The 18,909-nt window shown below is 39.7% G+C and overlaps 1 protein-coding gene across 3 annotated transcripts in view; it reads left to right on the top strand.

Annotated features, from left to right (window-relative positions):
* Positions 1-18,909, top strand: part of EDC3 (enhancer of mRNA decapping 3) — a 55,300-nt gene that overhangs the window by 17,940 nt on the left and 18,451 nt on the right. For 2 of the 3 annotated variants that reach the window (NM_001435118.1, NM_001435117.1), the window contains 3 exons: positions 3,295-3,505; positions 6,073-6,392; positions 15,116-15,451. In NM_001435118.1, the coding sequence (NP_001422047.1) occupies positions 3,342-3,505; positions 6,073-6,392; positions 15,116-15,451 (820 nt within the window). In that variant the 5' untranslated portion in view covers positions 3,295-3,341. Of the gene's footprint in view, positions 1-3,276; positions 3,506-6,072; positions 6,393-15,115; positions 15,452-18,909 lie in introns of all 3 variants that reach the window. The other variant, XM_059879061.1, reaches the window with a different exon arrangement.

Here is an 18,909-nt window from a genome sequence, read left to right on the forward strand (position 1 = left end):
CCATCCAGGCTGCCACATAACTTTGTACAGGGTTCCATGTGCTATACAATAGGTCCTTGTTGGTTATCCATTTTAAAATAGCAGTGTACATGCCCATCTCAAACTCCCTAACTATCCCTTCCCCTCATCCTTGCCCTTGGCAATCATAAGCTCGTTCTCAAAGTCTGTGAGTCTGTTTCTGTTTTTAAGTATGTTTATCTGTACCATTTCTTTTCAGATTCCACATATAAGGGCTGTCATACGATATTTCTCCTTCTCTGTGTGACTTACTTCACTCAGTGTGGCACTTTCTAGGGCCATCCTTGTTGCTGCAAACTGCATTATTTTATTTTTTTATGGCTGATTAATATATTGTATTTTTGTACCACATCTTTTTTATCCATTCCTCTGTTGATGGACATTTAGGGTGCTTCCATTTCTTGGCTATTGTAAACAGTGCTGTGACTATTTGGGTGCATGCTGCTTTTCAGATCATGTTTTTCTCCAGTTATATGCCCAGGAGTGGGATTGCAGGGTCATAGAGTAGGTCTATTTTTAGTTTTTTAAGGAACCTCCATACTGTTTTCCATAGTGGCTGTACTAATGAGCATTCCCACCAACAGTATAGGAGGGTTACTGTCTCTCCATACCCTCTCCAGGATTTATTGTTTGTGGATTTTTGGAAGATGACCATTCTGACTGATGTGAAGTGATACTTCTTGTAGTTCTGATTTGCATGTCTCAGTTAGTGATATTGAGTATCTTTTCATGTGCCTGTTGGTTATCTCTCTTTCTTCTTTGGATAAATGTCTATTTGGGTCTTCTGCCCATTTTTTGATTGGGTTGTTTGTTTTTTGTTATTGAGTTGTATGAACTGTCTGTATATTTTGGAAATTAAGCTATTATCAGTCACATCATTTGCAAATATTTTCTCCCAGTTTGTATGTCATCTTTTTGTTTGGTTTATGGTTTCCTTTGCTGTACAAAAGCTTTGATAGGTCCCATGTGTTTATTTTTGCTTTTATTTCTATTGCCTTGAAGACTGACCTAAGAATGTATGATTTATGTCAGAGGATGTTTTGCCTGTGTTCTCTTCTAGAAGTTTTATGGTGTCATGCCTTATGTTTAAGTCTTCAAGCCATTTCGAGTTTATTTTTGTGTACGATGTGAGGGTGTGTTCTAACTTCATTGATTTACATGCGGCTGTCCAACTTTTCCAACACCACTTGCCAAAGAGATTGTTTTTCCCTGTTGTATATTCTTGCCTCCCTTGTCAAAGACTAACTGAGTATAGGCGTGGGTTTTGCTGGGCTGCCTTTTCCCATTGGCCCACAGGTCTGTTTTTGTGCCGGTACCACACTGTTTTGGTTACTGTAGCTTCATCATATTATCTGAAGTCTGGGAGGTTATGCTTCTTCCTTTATTCTTATTCCTCAGGATTCCTTTGGCAATTTGGGGTCTCTTATGGTTCCATATAAATTTTAGGATTATTTGTTCTAGTTCTGTGAAAAATGTCATGAGTAACTTGATAGGTATCACGTTAAATCTGTAGATTGTTTTGGATAATTATGGCCATTTTAACAATATGAATTCTCTCAGTCTAAGAGCATGGGGTATCTTTCTATTTCTTTGAATCATCTTCAGTTACCTTTATTAGTGTTGTGTAGTTCTCAGCATCTTTCACTTCCTTGCTGAGGTTTACTCCTGTTTTTATTTCTAGTCTCTTTTGATGTGATTTTTAAAAAGGATTGTCTGTTTACGTCCCTTTCTGACATTTCTCTGTTAGTGTAGCGAATGCAGCCAGTTTCTGTATGTTAATTGTGTCTTGTCACCTTGCTGAATTTGTTTTATCAGTTCTGGTAGTTTTTGTCCGTTACCATTTGTTGTTAAAAGCTACATTACCTCCTTTGAATTACTTTTCCACTTTGTCAAAAATCAGTTAGGCATATTTGTGTGGGTCTATTTCTAGCTTTTTTGTGTTAGTGATTGTGTCTATTTTACACTTGTATCACTTTTGTAATTTGTTTTTCAAGGAATTTCTTTGTTTCATCTGAGTTGTCAAATTTATCTTTTTAATGCCTGTGATGTCTGTTGTTCATTCCTGATATTGACAATATATGTTCTCTGTCTTTTTCTTGGTTAGTCTAGTAGGGATTTATCAGCCTCATTGATATTTTCAAGAGAACAGATTTTTGGTTTTGTGTATCTTTCTTGTTTCTTATTTCATTGATTTCTACTCTTTGGTTCCTTTCTAATACCTTTGGTTAATTTGCTCCTTTTTGCCTAGCTTCTTAAGATGGAAGCTTCAATCATTGGTTTTAAACCTTTCTTCCTTTCTGATATAAGCATTTATATTAGAAAATATAAATATATAAATTTTTTTCTGCATATTTTAATTTTTGGTTTTTTTTAAATTTAAATTTATTTATTTTAATTGGTGGCTAATTACTTTACAGTATTGTATTGATTTTGCCATACATCAACATGAATCTGCCACGGGTGTACATGTGTTCCCCATCCTGAACCCCCCTCCCACCTCCCTCCCCGTACCATCCCTCTGGGTCATCCCAGTGCACCAGCCCCAGGCATCCTGTATCCTGCATCGAACCTGGACTGGCGATTTGTTTCTTATATGTTATTATACATGTTACAATGCCATTCTCCCAAATCATCCCACCTTCTCCCTCTCCCAATAAATTTCTTTTCAAACACTTTTTTAAGCACATCCCACACATGTTGGTATGTTCTGTTTTCATTTTCCTTGACTTTGGACTATTTTCTAACTGTCCTTTTGATTTCTTCTTTGACTCATTGGTTGTATAGAGGTGTTTTGCTTAATTTACAGTTATTTGAAAAATCTTATTATCGAATTCAAATTTAATTCTGGTTTTGGACAAAAAGTATACTCTGTCAGATTTCAGTCCTTTGAAATGAATTGGTACTAGTTTAAGGCCCAGCATATGTTGGTGAACTGGAAATGAATGTATGTCCCGTAGTTGTTAGGTTTAGTGTTCTGTAATGTCTTCAGTCAACTTTTCAAAAACAAATTTTGTCCAGGATTTTTCATTATCATTTAAGTGATGTCTGGGTAAATGGCTAGTACATATGGTTGAAAGTACTTAAAAGAACTATATACATAACAATATTGCTTATTCATCAGTATGCTTACTCCTAGTGGGAAAAAAAAAGCTTGATTTTTACTGCTTTATTACCTCAGTTAAGGTTGTGATAGAATATGTGTTATTAAGCAGCACCTATTACATAACCTGATATAATGTTTTCTAAATTTTACTGAAGATTTGTCTGTTTCTCAAGGTACACTGCATGATTCCTTCTCTCCACGGCAATCTCACATCTGAAACATGGCTACAGATTGGCTGGGCAGTATTGTGTCCATCAACTGTGGAGATAGCTTGGGTGTCTATCAGGGAAGAGTGTCAGCAGTGGATCAGGTCAGCCAGACCATTTCTCTCACCCGGCCTTTCCACAATGGAGTGAAGTGCCTTGTGCCAGAAGTCACTTTCAGGTGAGTGTCCTAACTGACTCTTCAAATCCAGTCTGGTGGTCTATGGAGCTTGACCTAGGTCTCATTGCCAGTATTCTCTTGCATAGGACTACTTTTGTCAGGGGAGAGATTTTACAACCTTAGATCTTCTAGTTCTACTGCTGTTTCAGCAGAGACTTTGTGTAGTAACTAGCTTTCAGCTGATGATTCAGGGTTTGTGAAACATTTTTCTTATCTCTGTCAGACATGCAATATTATATTTAAATGTGTCAAATTTAGAATCATCTTTCTGTTTTCTTCTACGGTTTCAGATTTCCTTTCTCAGTTTTGTATTATTTGTTCTTTCTTATATGTGAGGCCTTTATTGATTCCCCACCCCCCCACACCCTGTCCCCCAACATAACTTATCTCTCTTTGTAGATTTGTATTATAATTTATCTCCAGAGACACACTCTAGCTAGTAGCTAAAGTCCTTAGCTCTAGGAATGTATTTTTCTTTAGTGTTTGCCAACAGATCTCAAGCTTAGATGTTGTCTTCACATCCCTCTTTTCACAAGTTTCACAGAAACCTTCCTTTCTTAACGTTTTTTTAAAAAAAGACTTTCTGGAAAGAGCTTCCTCGACTTCCTAAACAACACCCAGACCTAACCTTTTCTGTAGGTGTGTATCCATCCTTATTGCTTACCTCCTCTGAAGTCTTCACAGAAGATATACCCTTTGTGTTCAGGGCTAACCTTATCACACATGCTTTATGTGTTATCGTTTTCTATATCCTTTGAGACCCTGCCCCTTTCTTTTGTGTCTTCACTTTGAGCCTTTATACTGTCTCTCTTCTCATCACTTTCTAACTTTCTGAGGCCTCCCCCATAGTAAAAACACTCCTCCCCTTTCTGCACACGCCTTGCATTTGCCACTCGGTATTGCCCTAATGACACCTTTCACCCAGGTTAGAAACTTAGGAGTCGTAAAGAATTCTTCATTCTCTTGATCTTCATGTTCAGTTAGTCACCAAATTCTTTGGATTCCAAATGTTTTTTTGGTTCCATCGTCCTTTCTCTCTTTGCATTGTCACTGCTGTATACATCCCCTCTTACTTCTGCCTCATCTCCTAACAGGTGCCCCTGTCTCTAGTTTCCTTGCTGTTCCTACAGCCACCAGAAAAATCCAGTGTGACTATGATCTGATCCCTAACTTTCTCTACAGCCTTACCTCCTGATGGCCCTCTACAAGCATTTGTCTCTTTAGTAACACTATAACATTTACAGTAACAACAGTAACATTGGCAGTTCCTCACATGGCCTCAGTCTCTGAGCCTTGGCTTAAGGTGCCCCTCTCCTCCCATACTCTGCTTGGCCAACTCTTATTTTCCCTTCCCAACCAGACTCAGCTTAAGTGCTTCATCCATCTCTACCAGACTAACATGTATTTTGCTTTGGGGGCTCTAGTCCCCAGTACACACCTCTGTCATAGTGTTCAACACTTTTGATTACCTACTTGAATTTTCTGCTGACTAGACTTCAAGTTCTGTGTGAGCATATATTGCTTTTCATCTTTATATACCCAACTCCTGCTACAGGGGTTACCACATACATAGTAAGTACTCTGTGTATACCTTTTGAGTGAGCAGGTAAGTAAATGAATGAAAAAAGCCATTAAGCATTATAGAAATCTAAGATATTAATGATGGTTTTATGATTAACAATAGGTCTCTCTATTCTTTATTGAAGTATAGTTGATTTGCAGTGTTGTGTTAATTTCTGCTGTACAGCAAAGTGACTCAGTTACACACACACATTCTTTTCTGTGTTCTTTTCTATGATGGTTTATCCCAGGATTTTGACTGTAGTTCCCTGTGCTGTACAGTAGGACCTTGTTGTCCATCCATCCATATGTAATAGTTTGTGTCTACTAACCTGAAATGCCAGTCCATCCGTCTCCCACTCCCTTAACAATAGGTCTCTTTTGTTTTCCTTTTCTAAGTTTTTAATTTATTTTTTCTTTTTTAAAATTTTTATTTATTTTTAATTGAAGGATAATTGCTTTATAGTATTATATTGGTTTCTACCAAATGTCAACATAAATCAGCCATAGGTTTACCTATGTCCCCTCCCATTTGAACCTCCCACCAACTTCCCTCCCCATCCCACCCCTCTAGGTTTTACAGAGCCCCGGTTTGAGTTCCCTGAGTCATACAGCACATTCCCATTGGCTGTCTGTTTCACATATGGTGGTGTATGTTTCCATGTTACTCTCTCCACGCACCCCACCCTCTCCTCCTTCCCCGCCTCAGCCGTGTCCATATGCCTGTTCTCAATGTCTGTGTCTCTGCAAATAGGCTCATCAGTGCCATCTTTCTAGATTCCATATACATGAGTAGCAACAGGTCTCTTTTAAAGGTCAGTGCTGTGTCTGTTGAATGTTGGTGGCTAAGTCTTGTCTTTAAGTACGCCACCATCTTTTTTAGGTTTTGCCTTTGACTACTCATTGAAATGAAGCCCTCCAAAGGTGTGGCTTTTGCTGTGGATTTCAGTTTCATCACTGTTATCACTGTTATAGTTTTGAGACTTGGACTCTTTTATGTATTTCAGGGCAGGTGACATTACAGAATTAAAAATTCTGGAGATACCAGGCCCTGGAGAAACCCAACATTTTGGAGACCTTCATCAGACAGAATTAGGCTCCTCTGGTGTTGGTTGCCAAGTTGGTATCAATCAAAATGGCACAGGCAAGTTGGTCAAGAAGCCAGCCTCTTCGAGCAGTGTCCCTCAGAACATCCCTAAGAGGACAGATGTGAAGAGCCAAGATGTTGCCATCTCTCCCCAGCAGCAACAGTGCTCAAAGAGCTACGTGGACAGGCACACGGAATCCTTGAGTCAGTCCAAAAGCTTTCGTCGTCGGCACAACTCTTGTAAGTTGGATTAAGTTAATGTGTTTTCTTAACTTGGTGTTTCATGTCCGCTTATCCACTGCTGTTCTTTAAATAAGTCCTTTATTACCCTAATGAAAAAAGATCCTGGCAGGGTTTTGCAAAAATATAGCATGGTTCTTTTATTCCCGTGCTATTTCCTCAAGATGTTAAAGGGAAAGGAAATTAGCTGTTTGAGACTCACACCCGCTCCCTGCCCTCTCCCAACACTTCTTTTCCTTCAAAAAATGTCAGTGATCTGGCTCGAGTTCGCATAGACAAAAGTGATGTTGTTTTTGATCTGGTAAATGGTGGTAGTAGCGATGTCTAAGTTAAACCTGCATTCAGGCTGTTCGAGGGAATTCTTGACTATGTTTTGTTCTTGTGGTTTAACTCCCATCCTCAGAGGAGAGGAAGGGATGGGCCTAGACATCTCTGTGATCTTACAGTTTCTGATAGACTGACAGTTTTAAATTTACTGTGTTCACTGTCCCTGCCAGCCCACCAAGGAGAGCATACACTGATGTGTGCTGATGCCCAGTTCTGTGTGGTACTGACAAATGGTTGAGTGCCATTTGCTTATTACAGAAGCATAGTTAATTCACTAGAGTCAGGTATGCTCTTTAACATATTTACTGGAATAATGTTATAGCAGTGAATTATAACAGATTCACTAGAAATTTATGTGGCCCTTCAGAAGCCAACATTTTTAAAGTTTTGAAGATGCCTGATTTCCATGAGTATAAACTATTGAAATTTTGGGGAAAAAAAAATTTAAAAAAAAGGTATTTCAAGGCACTTTTCCTTCAGTGCTTCTTAAATAACTATTTGAATTGACCTGAGACTGAAATTGAATTATTAATTCTTCTCTGTCCTTTGAAAAACTGTCGAATGCTTGGATAGAAAATGATGTTTTCCATTTAGACTTAACCTTCTCTCTGTTTCTTTATTCTTTATTTAAAACAAAACAAAAAAACCACCTTTTTTCTTTAGCAAAAAATTGACTTGTTTGTTAAAAGTTTGAATGTTCAAGCAGTTTATAATCTCTCATGCAGGAAGATAATCTTCATTGGCAATTTGAAACTTATTTTTTCCTACATATTTTTCCCATTAGTAATATCTTACATTACTATGGTACATTTGTTACATTTAATGAACCAGTTTTGATACATTAACCAAAGTCTATATTTTCTTCAGATTCCCTTAGTTTTTACCTACTGTCCTTGTTACAGGCTTCATCCAGCATGCCACGTTACATTTAGTAGTCATGTCTTCTCTCGGCTCTTACGGTTTCTCAGACTTCCACTGTTTTTGATGATCTAGACAGTTTTGATGAGTACTGGTTAGATATTTTGTAGCATATTCCTCAATTGGTATTTGATGTTTTTTGGTCATGATTAGACTGGGATTATGTGTTTTGGGGAGGAAGACACACAGAGATAGTGTCGTTTTCATTGCATCATATCAATGTACTGTCAACATGATACGACTTTTTTTCTTGGCTGCCCTTGGTCTGGTGGCTGCATGTAGGCTTTCTCTGGTTGCAGAGCATGGAGGCTACTCTCTTGTTTCTTTGCGCCGGCTTCTCACTGTGGTGGCTTGTCTTGTGAAGCACAGGCTCTTGGGCGTGAAGGCTTCAGTAGTTGCAGCGCATGGGCTCATAGTTGCTGCTCGTGGGCTTAGCTTCCCCGTGGCTTGTGGGGTCTTCCTGGACCAGGGGTAGAACTGATGTGCCCTTCATTGCCAGGTGGATTCTTAACCACTGGACCACCAGGGAAGTCCCACATTGTATTTCTTTTGACGCTGGCGTTGATTGCCTGATTGAGGTGCTGTGTGTGTGTCAGATTTCTCTTCTGGAGTCAGTATGTGCAGCTCACACCTAGGGAGTGGAGAGTTATGCAGAGTAGCTACATAAGTTACTTGGAATCCTTCTCTACTAGAGATAGGTCTCTTCTCTCTCATTTATTTGTTCCGTTATTTATTTTTATCAGTGTGGACTTAGAGGGCTTCTCTAGTGGCTAAGTGGTAAAGAATAGACCTGCAGTGCAGGAGACGTAGGTTCGATCCCTGGGTGGAGAAGGTCCCCTGGAGAAACAAACTGTAATCCACTCTAGTGTTCTTGCCTGGGAAATCCCATGGTCGGAAGGAGCCTGGTTGGCTGCAGTTCTTTGGGTGGCTAAGAGTCGGTCGGACATGACTTAGCAACTGAACTACAACAACGTGGACTTACAAGTGTTTATTTTATACTTTGGTTTATAATTCAATACCGCTTTATTTTGGTAATCAAATTGTTTCAACTTTGGCCACTGTGAGCTCTTGCAGTTGGCTCCTGTGTCCCTTGGACATGCTCCCATCATTGTGGATGGGTTCCCCCTCCCCCAGGCCTTCCTTACTATCTAGCACTGCAAGATGCTCCAGGTTTATCTTCTGTATTTCCTGCCCCAGCCCTAGACTTAGCCATGTCTCCAAGGAGTCCTGTCTCCTTTTATTGGAGAATGGTATTACAAACTGCTGTCTAGGTACTAGATGTGCTCCTTGCTACTGGGTGTCACCCTTTCAAAAGCTGACAGAGCAGGAAAATATATATGTATATACTTAACCAGCATAGATACATATATCTATAAATACTTCTATATGTAACTATCACTACTCAGCTAAGCTAGCTAAAGTCGCTCAATCGTGTCCGACTCTTTGCGACCCCATGGACTGTAGCCTATCAGGCTCCTCCGTCCATGGGATTTTCTGGACAAGAGTGTAGTGGATTGCCATTTCCTTCTCCAGGGGATCTTCCCAACCCAGGAATCGGACCCGGGTCTCCTGCATTGAGGCAGACGCTTTACTGTCTGAGCCACCAGGGAAACCATCACCACTAGATTAAGCTAAATGAGTTCATGATGTGACCAAGTCTAATCCATGGATCATTCTAGGCTCCTCCTCATCTGTAACCTCTCCCTCCAGCTGTGAGAAACCCATACTATCTGCCATCTGACTTAAATCATTCAATTCCAGTATATGTAGCAGAATTACAGTACTAACCCTAAAGGATACCCCCATTCCCTTCATTGATTTGTTTCATGTATTTATAACAGGTTGTTTCCTTGCATTCTGCATCCCATCTGGGGATCCTCCAAACTCCTCACTCTTTTGCATACATTAAGTCTCACTCTGTACTCTATAAAAAGTTCTGTGGGTTTTAACAAATACATATCTTATATCTAATATCTTTACAGTACTAAGCAGAATTCCCTATGTTTCACCTATTTAGTCCGTCCTTTTTTCCCTCCCTGACTGCCTGCCGTAACCCCCCTCCAAAGAGCTACTGATCTTTTTACCATCTACCTCTGTAGTTTTGCCTTTTCTAATCACATAATTAAAATCACACAGTGTATAGCCTTTTCAGAGTAGCTTCTTTCACTTAACATTATTTATTTAAGATTCATCCATGTCTTTTTGTGGCATGATAGCTCATTTCCTTTTACTGATGAATAATATTCCATTGTATGGGTATAACACAGTTTGTTTATCCATTTACCTTCTGAAGGACATCTTGGTTGCTTCTAGCTTTTGGTGATTATGAACAAAGCTGCTGTAAATATTTGTGTGCAGGTTTTATGTGGACAGGACTTTTTATGATTGCTGGATATATGGTGAAACTATCAGTTTGTTTCTTTTTTCCCCTGATACTAACATTTATAGCAACTCTTTTGAAAGAGTACAGTTAACTTCAAAACAAGTAATTTATTTGATCTTTAACAAGTCACTCCGATCTAGTAAAAAGTAGGGTCACTCTCAGAAGTATTACTCTGGTTGGTTGATGCTTCTTTTGCTTTTGCTGTTTGATCCATTCTCATTTCCTAGATTATTACTGCATGTAAATAAGGTTAAGAGATCATGGACAGTAAAATGTTGGGTTCTCTTTCCAAAAATTTCTTTTGAATCCAGATTTGTGTGGAAGATGGCCATGGCCTGGGAGTTTGGTGATTGGATGTGACTCAGAATTGATTTGTGATGGAAAGCAGAGTAAATTTATTTATTTGATCAGTGAACCCTGTAAAATAAGAAGAAAGGTCTGCTTGGAATTGATTGATCTAGCATTTATGTAGCATTTTAAGGATCCCAAGGAAGTATATTGGTTTCTTCCCATCACAGTTGTAATGTAGATTTTTTCCATTGATGGATGAGAAATGGAGATTAAGTATTTTTTTCATTAGAGAGCTATAAATCATATTTTCTCTGGTGTGTGTAGATTGATGTTGAGACTAGTAGATTGATAAAGCTATAAGAATATAAATTCTCATAAATTCTGGCTTTTTATTGTCTTTCAAAGTTAGTAATGAGTTGTTGAAGGATTTGTTGGTTCTGGTTACCTAATCCAACATTGATGAGAGATTTAGCACAGGCAGATTTTAATCTCTTCTTTTAGGTTGGGAGTTGAGAGGGTGGTTATAAAGAATAGTTCCTATAACCGTGGTCACTGAACTAACACTCGAGTATTTGTCAAGTAGGTGAACGGAGCATCAGTTCCAGGGAGCAGAGGGAAACCTCTTGAGTCCTCGTATATGGTCTCTTTAATATAACAGTGATCCCACCGTCTAAGGTCCTAAGATTATTTTTTACTAAGTTTTCATGGTCCTTCTGAGGTCCTAATGTGACTTCATTACCTCCTTGCATGTGCTTCGTACATCCAGCAAACTTGAAAACCCTGGTGCTGCTGCTGGAACCCAAGGTTGATTGATTACTAGGGTCTAGAATTTGGGACTTGAAAAGAAGGTACTAGATACTCTCAGGAACCTCCTCATAAACCCCATTGAGACTGGCACCAAAACGTTTGTGATTTGACCTTCAAGTGCCTGTTAGCGTGCTAAGTGCAGGACAGAGTTCCCCTGTACAATATGTGTGTGACAAGCTCCAATAAATAAGTAGCACTGAGTGTTACACAACAATAGGTTTGTTGTAAGTTCTCATGGCCAAAGAACCTCTGTGCCAAAGGCTGGCAGCAAAATGGCACAGGAAGGCGGCCAGCCTCTAGTCTTAACACACACTTGGCCCTGGTAATTGAAAGGTAAAGAAATCTGGGAAGCACTGTTTATCTTTTCCAAGGGAAGTGCTTTTCTCTCCCAGGGGCCAAAGGCCAGTTTAATACAGAGCCAGGCCCTTTGGGATGAGTAAGCCAAACTTTGAGATAGCTTATTCACCTAGGACTTCCCAGTATTTTTTTTAAGTATGAGGAAAGGGAAGAATAAGAGACAACTAAGCATGTTAGCCTGCCTTTAATTTACCTTACATTCTCTTTATCTTTTTCTTGCTGATATGTGATGTCAGTATTTCCTCTTAGAAGGAAATTATTTTTTTGCTCTCTGCTTTTTTAAAAGCATTTGGAGCATAGCTGATCCTTAGTGTATCTTTGTCAAATGAATGAATGGAAGTTCTGTATTCAGCGGGAACATGAGAAAATACCTGATACTTTCTAAAGTAAGAACTGTGGGTTTGTGAGTTATGTTTGTAGTTTGTGGTCAAGCCACAAATGATCTCCCGTTTTGTTTCTTTTCCTCTGTCTTCTTTCCCATTGATTAATTGCTTGTCTTCATCTGTCATTGCGATAGGTTCAGGACAGTTTAATGTCAGTTCATGCTGCACTTGACTGAACTCCTTTCCTCTGAAGTCCTTGCCTCATGCTCCCTCTTGTATTGTTGTTGACAACTTCATCTTCCTGTCCTTTTTAGTCACGCAACATGCTTGGCATAGTTTTTGATGATTCCCTTTCTTTCTCATAAGTTAGTCTTAAGTTGCCCTTTCTTTTATAACCTCTTTAGTTTTTTTTGTTTGTTTAGGGGTTTTTGGTTTTTGATGTGGTTGTTTTGAATTTTTAATTCATCAGAGGTGTTTTGTGTGTGTGTGTGTGTGCTTCTCGTGTAGGCATGGTGCTGGCTGGCAGATCTGAATGACAAGTGACAGGCTTAACACCTTGAGTAAAACAGAGTCAGAGAATTCTGGTTAAGTTCAGTTAATTTCAAGAAAAAAATATTTTTTCTTTTTAATTTTAATGGCAGTCTTAGCTGTAGAAAATACCTCTGAGAGGCATGATGTAGAGCAGAGTGAGCAAACTTCTTCTGTAAAGGGTGAGATATTAAATATTTTAGGGTTTATAGGCCATAAGGTCTCTGTCTCAAACATTTAACTTTGTCTTTATAGCCTTAGACAATATGTAAACAAAGGAATGTGACCATATACCCGTAAAACATTATTTACAGAAGCAGGTGATGGTTGGGCTGGATTTGGCCCCAGGGCTATGATAAAGAGTATAGACTTAGGGTGAAGTGGTAATCCATATCGATTCATGTTTGGGATAACTTTGTTTATTTTTTAATTTTGGAGGCTATCTTCTTAGGTCTGGTTAATTTTTAAAAACACACTGGTTAAAGAAGGCCTGTAAGAGGAATAGAGGAAGTGTTATCTCTGCCATTCTTTTGTTCACTTATGATTGCATTATTGGCATTATCTTTATTGCATAGTTTTTTTCTTAAGGTATCTTTTAAAGCCACTTATTTTTGTATGCTTCAGCAGTTAAAAATGTATATAGTTGTACAACATGAATGTACTTAATACTGTTGAACTGTACACTCAAAATGGTTTAAATGGTAATGTATATTTTACAATAGTTTAAACATTTCAATGTAAATCCACTTGTTGTTATGGAACATCACTCATTCTTCAGGTAGCTCAAATACTGCCAGTGATTGGGTAGTATGAAACTTCTTAAGGGTGCTGATTTCCATCTGTGCCTTAAGTTCATAAGGCTTAAATTCTTCCTCTTTTTGGTTAGAAAAAGTAAATAAAATACTCAGTATCTTTTCCCCACATCATCCTTTGCCCTCCTGGGTGTGCACACAACCACTGGAGAGAGACCACTGGGCCAAAGACCTGTTTCCTAATATTGATTTAATAATATTGACTTAATATTGAGGCAGTACAATGATAATCTCACAAACTGGACTTTTTCTCTGTTTCTTCCCTTGCCTGCGTATATTGCTAATGTGTTATCCTGACCGTGTATTTTCATGCTTGTTCTCCCATTCCTAATCCAGCTCTGTTTTCTCATCCGTGTTTCTATAGCACTTTATATAAACTTCTCATTATATTGTATTTTAATTATTATATCTCTCCTTCCTTTTGGGTTACTTGTCTTGATTATGTACTGTATTCCAGGTACTTAGCTGTGGCTCACAAAATGCTCTCATTAAATGTTTTTGTCAAATTATTGAAACTAGAACTTCACCCACACTTTGACAAGCTTCTTAGTGATTCATAATCTCAGCTTTTTATAGTGACTCAGCCAACTCTTCCTTCCTTTTATAATTTTGGTCAGCCTTAGATTTTTCTCTGAGGCCTAAATCTCATCTTTACTGCCAGCATAGTCCTTTTCCATATCAATATTTGGCATGAGGAAGATTTAGAACGTGAGTTACATATGTATAGTATACATCTTTCAGAATAATTATTGTAATTAATCTTGCTGATGTTGAGTTATTCGTTTAATATTTATTGACGGACTCCTGTGTACTAGAAACCCTGTTAGGGGCACCACAGTGAGCATTTTACATACAAGCAAATTGAGAAGTTGGATGATAGATATAAGATTATATAACATGTTAATAACAGAACTGAAACTAAGTCCTAGGTCTCCTGACCCGTGGTCCACTGAACAGAAGGGAGTTGCTGTGAGAAGTTAGAGCAGTATAGTAGGGGTGATCTGTATGAGGGGGTTTGCTCATGATCATCCCAACCTCTACTTGAGTGTTTTAAAAATTGAGATGCTCAGTCTTACAAAAGGAAGTACATTATATTTATTCAGGCTATGTTAAAGGTTCCATTTGGCATACCAGTCACCTGGTTCATCCTTCGGGGTGGTCAGATGGGGATCAAACTATAAATTCAGTTCAGGATTCTCTGGGAAGGCGTGGTTTGGAGAATTCTGTGAGGTCTTTGCTGCTGGAGGAGTAGTTGACTGACATGTGGTGGCCAGAGAGTCTCAGAGACAGAGAGTGACCTCAGTGCTGTGGTGTTGGTACGCACCTTGATGTGGCCTCTACAGGATTATGTCAGTGTGGTCCTTGTCATCATTTGATGGTTCAGAAATTGCTAACCCAGAGTGATAAAATTTTAAGAAAAGAGGTCACATTAACCAGAAGATCTAAAAACAGGCCTGTAAGTCAAAATATATCAACTTATAGTGGCAGATGTATATCCATCTCAAGATCTGGAATCTGTGTAAACCCAGGGATTCCCTTCCTACTGAGGTCTAGCCTGAGACTGAGTTAAAAAATCAGAAAATGGCTTGCTTGGTAAGCATGGAATTCAGAGCCACTTGGACAAATCTTTCTTTGAACCTCAAGTTACGAGGACTTGGCCTTCTTTTACTCTGGTTATTTCTCTCTTAATCAATGGCTGGACGTTCAGAATCAGACCACCTGGACTTGTGTGGAGAGACTGCTGTGTTCTTGCCCTCCACTTTTTTGATATAGTCAGTTGTCAAAAAAGCCTTGATCATTACCAATTCCCTTATGAAGAGCAGAGCTTCAGATTTTCAGGAGTACTGCTTATTTCATATTCACTGTTACTTGGGCACTTTATGAAATCTACTATTCCATGAGATTTGTGGTAATTTGTGCTCCCCACTGAGCACTTTCTGTGAGCATACTGACTTTAGTCCCTGTTTTTTTCTGCAGGGTCATCTAGTAGCAGGCACCCAAATCAGGCAACTCCAAAGAAAAGTGGCTTAAAGAATGGCCAGATGAAGAATAAAGATGATGAGTGTTTTGGGGATGATATTGAGGAGATTCCAGACACAGATTTTGATTTTGAAGGGAACCTGGCCCTTTTTGACAAGGCAGCTGTGTTTGAGGAAATTGATACCTATGAGAGGAGAAGTGGTACCCGTTCCCGGGGCATCCCAAACGAGAGGCCTACTCGGTACCGCCACGATGAGAACATCCTGGAGTCAGAGCCCATTGTCTACCGTCGGATCACAGTGCCCCACAATGTGAGCAAGGAGTTCTGCACAGGTAAGTTAACCCCACATCCCGCTGGCTATCCCCCCGCCTCCTCCACTACCCCACTTTATTTTGGTACTTGAAACAGAATGATCCAGATTCTGAGTCAGAGTGTTGGAGTAGGAAGTAGCTTAAGTGGCATGATCATTGGCCCATTATATTGTCTTTTAGAGATGTGGCCACTTGATCATCCTGCTTACCACTCGATTGGGATGGGGGCTGATTTTTCTACATATCCATTTATATCCTGCGCCTGGCAGGATCTGGTCTGCTGTTTATTAAGTAGGTTATGGTTAACAGCTAAAGGCATAGAGGCTAACTCTCTAGCTTGACATAGTTAGATCTGTTTTCACTTTGGCTTTCCTATTACTGCCTATAGATTTTACCATAAGTTCAGCTCTGTTGCACTGGTTGTTTGCTGGGGTAAGAAATAGTCAGAGCTGAGTGGTTGAAACCATTGGCTAAAATTAGGGTTTCCATAAATTACATTTGTTTGCTATACTGTCCTCATCTCCTGCTAGCCTGGCCATTGAGGAGCTAGTCATAAAGTTCAATGACAGTGGTACCTTGGTAGTTATGTATAGGTCACTGTGTCTGTTGGCTCAGTAATTTTAAAGTCTTTCTCTCTTTTTTAGCATAAGAATCTTTTCTTCAAATGTAGCCTTTGAGGCAGCTGTGGGACAGGTGGTCTGTGTCATCCCTGTCTCTGTCCCTTCCCCCCAAACTTATTAACTGGGCTTCTTGAATACAAATAGAAACTATTGTTAATGAGTGACTTGGGAGCTAAAGGGGGAATCATATTCATTTTAATAAGGATAATAATCATTTTGGCTTGAAGTCTTGAAAATAGGGTAGCAGTAGCTTGAAAGCTAGTAGCAGTTATGGGAGATTTATGGAGACAGCAGAATTTCATTTTGGGGAAAATCAAATACGGCATGGCATTTTTGTAGACATCAGCGGGGCTCTGTTGTATTTGGTTTTGCTGTGTGTAAAAGGTTCCATGTAAAAAGAAAATAAGCAGATTGTCAGTAAAAGACAGAAATTAGTAGTCTTTCTTAACCTTTCAGACTCTGATAGGCATGCCTCTTTGCTAACGTAGGTTACTTAAGTGATACTGGCAGTGTGACTTGGTGGATTCCTTTAATTTTTTTTTTTTTTTTTTTTTAACCACCCGTGTTAAGGCAAATAACTTCATTCAGCAGGCTGGTAGTATACTCAGATCCTGCTACCCATCCACTTTTGACTGCTCTCCTTTTTACTGCCCTCAGTGACAAAATAAGCTGCTTCTACTGGTAACTGTCTGGAAGCTGAGGTGGTTGGCTCATGCTGTATGTGACTTCCCGGAGGTTCCTAAGCTTGGGGAGATTATGGCCTGCCTCAGAGTGAAGTGGCTAAAAGGGAGACAGTAGCAGCAAGAATCAGGAAAGATTCTCAGAACCAAAAGAACCTAAAAAACATTTGCCAAAGTAGACAACAGGAGAGGTGGGAACTCTTTCTTACTGTGTACTCCATTTCCCCAGCTTAGTCTTCACACTTTGTTTAATTTAATGAAAGAAATGAAAGTTCCCTCCTCTCATATTTTTTAATCACAATTGTGATTAACAGACATACCGCAAAGCACATGTGCCAGACGTTGGCCAAGAACTCAGGTATGGCGGCTTGTGGTGTGTCTCAGCCAGTTGGATTTCACTGGAGCGTTGACAGTGAGGGGAGAAGAGATCCTATAGCGTCATCTGTCTTGTTTTTCTCTTTGTTCTCAGCAGTGATAAGGAGTGGAATTGAAGTCCTTTTGTCAGGCAGGGTCTGTGCTGGAAACAGCGAGCACGCAGTTATCTTGCTGAGCAACTTCTCCCACGAGTGATTTTGTCTCAGTATTATTCACATAGTGCCTGGATGGGGGCACTTTTCCAGTTGGCTCTCCTATTCAAATGTTAGTATAAGAATAAGGCAAACTATCTGGAAAATGTAGGGAAACAAGCTAGGACCAAAAAAGTTAGGTTACTTGATCACCGAATGTAATTTTCTCATTTTTGCAGATTGAGGACGTTGAGGTCCAGAGAGGCAAAGGCACTTACAAACCTTATCTGTCACTTTTCTTTTCCTTTTCTGAATGTAGATAAGTTAAAAGAGAAAGAAGGATATGAGAAGGATAGTTTAATGGCACTTAGATTATAATATAGTCTTCTCTCTTTACTTCCCTTATAAGTAGACCAACTTAGATCAGCAGTTATGGAGAGTGGCTTGGCTTGCTCCCCAGTCTAGCCTTATGGCATTCATGTCCTAGAACTGCAAACCTATTTTCTGCTAATACCCAGAGTTGCAAAAGAACAACATGTTTGCTCCCCACTTGGTAATGGTTGGGTGTCAGGAGTCGGGCGGCTCGCTGCTGGTTCCTACACACTGGCTGCATGCTAAGTGGTGTCAACAGCTTCTGAGCTGTTCTTCTCTCATTGCTCATGTTCCTCTTGGCAGTACTCTTTGCCAAATGTGTGTGGTGGGGGCAGTGTTATAAAAGGTCTGTTGATTGGGAAAACACATTCAGGAAGCAACTAAATTTAGCTCTTTGTTTAACCCAAATCTTTTCTCTCTGGAAAGCCCCTCTGGGTCCTGGAACTATGCTGCTGTCTCCAGCAGATTGTTGGACATTCCTCCAGCTTGGACCTCCCCTGCTGAATAATAGTATCCAGCGGTTGCAGACATGTTAGTTAAGTTTGGCTATAAAATGCAAGATGTGTGTGAGCACTCTTACGTTCAGAGGTGAGAGGTCCCCAAAGAACACCAGTTAGGAGAGTGAAAAGTCTTCAGAGAAGAATCTTTGCTCAACATTAATAATATTGTAAAAGTAATATTTAAGATAGTTTGGGCCAGTCAAAATGCTGTGCTTATTATGTGTAAGTCACTCTAAGACAGTCCTTGCACCCATGTTATTAAGATGTACTGGGAAATGGAAAGATCCCATATATACCTGAAGTCCAGTGAGAATGTGGACATTAAATCCATGGGGTGTTGAGAGGCAGGAGAGGTCCTGAAGGTGGGGTGATCAGGGAAAGCTTCACAGAGGGAGCAGGGCAGAAGCCTTGAAACATGGGCAAGATTTCATCAGAGAGGAAGAGGAAGATATTTATGGGTAGGCTGGGCAGATGCTGGTGCAGAGTGTGAGTAAAGGGCTGTGTGGGAGATTGGCTGTTGGCTGGTTTGACCAAGGTAGAGATTTTTGTTGGGGGTGGAGGGAGGAGTGGGAGTTGTAAACAGCTTTAGACCAGAGCACAGAGAGCCTCGTGTGCTAAGGCTGTCCCCTGTTTTATGGCCATGAAGAGCAGCTGAAGGATTCTGAAAAAGACATGATCCAAAATCTGTTTTAGAAAGATTAGTCTTTAGGAAGACAGGTCTTATATAGAATTCAGGTTAGAATTTAAGGAGAGAGACCAGAGCAGGAAGAAGAGTGAGGCTGATGACACAACTCATGTGTC

Source organism: Bos taurus, chromosome 21, assembly GCF_002263795.3.
Source record: "Bos taurus isolate L1 Dominette 01449 registration number 42190680 breed Hereford chromosome 21, ARS-UCD2.0, whole genome shotgun sequence".
In the NCBI taxonomy this organism is placed as follows: Eukaryota; Metazoa; Chordata; class Mammalia; order Artiodactyla; family Bovidae; genus Bos; species Bos taurus.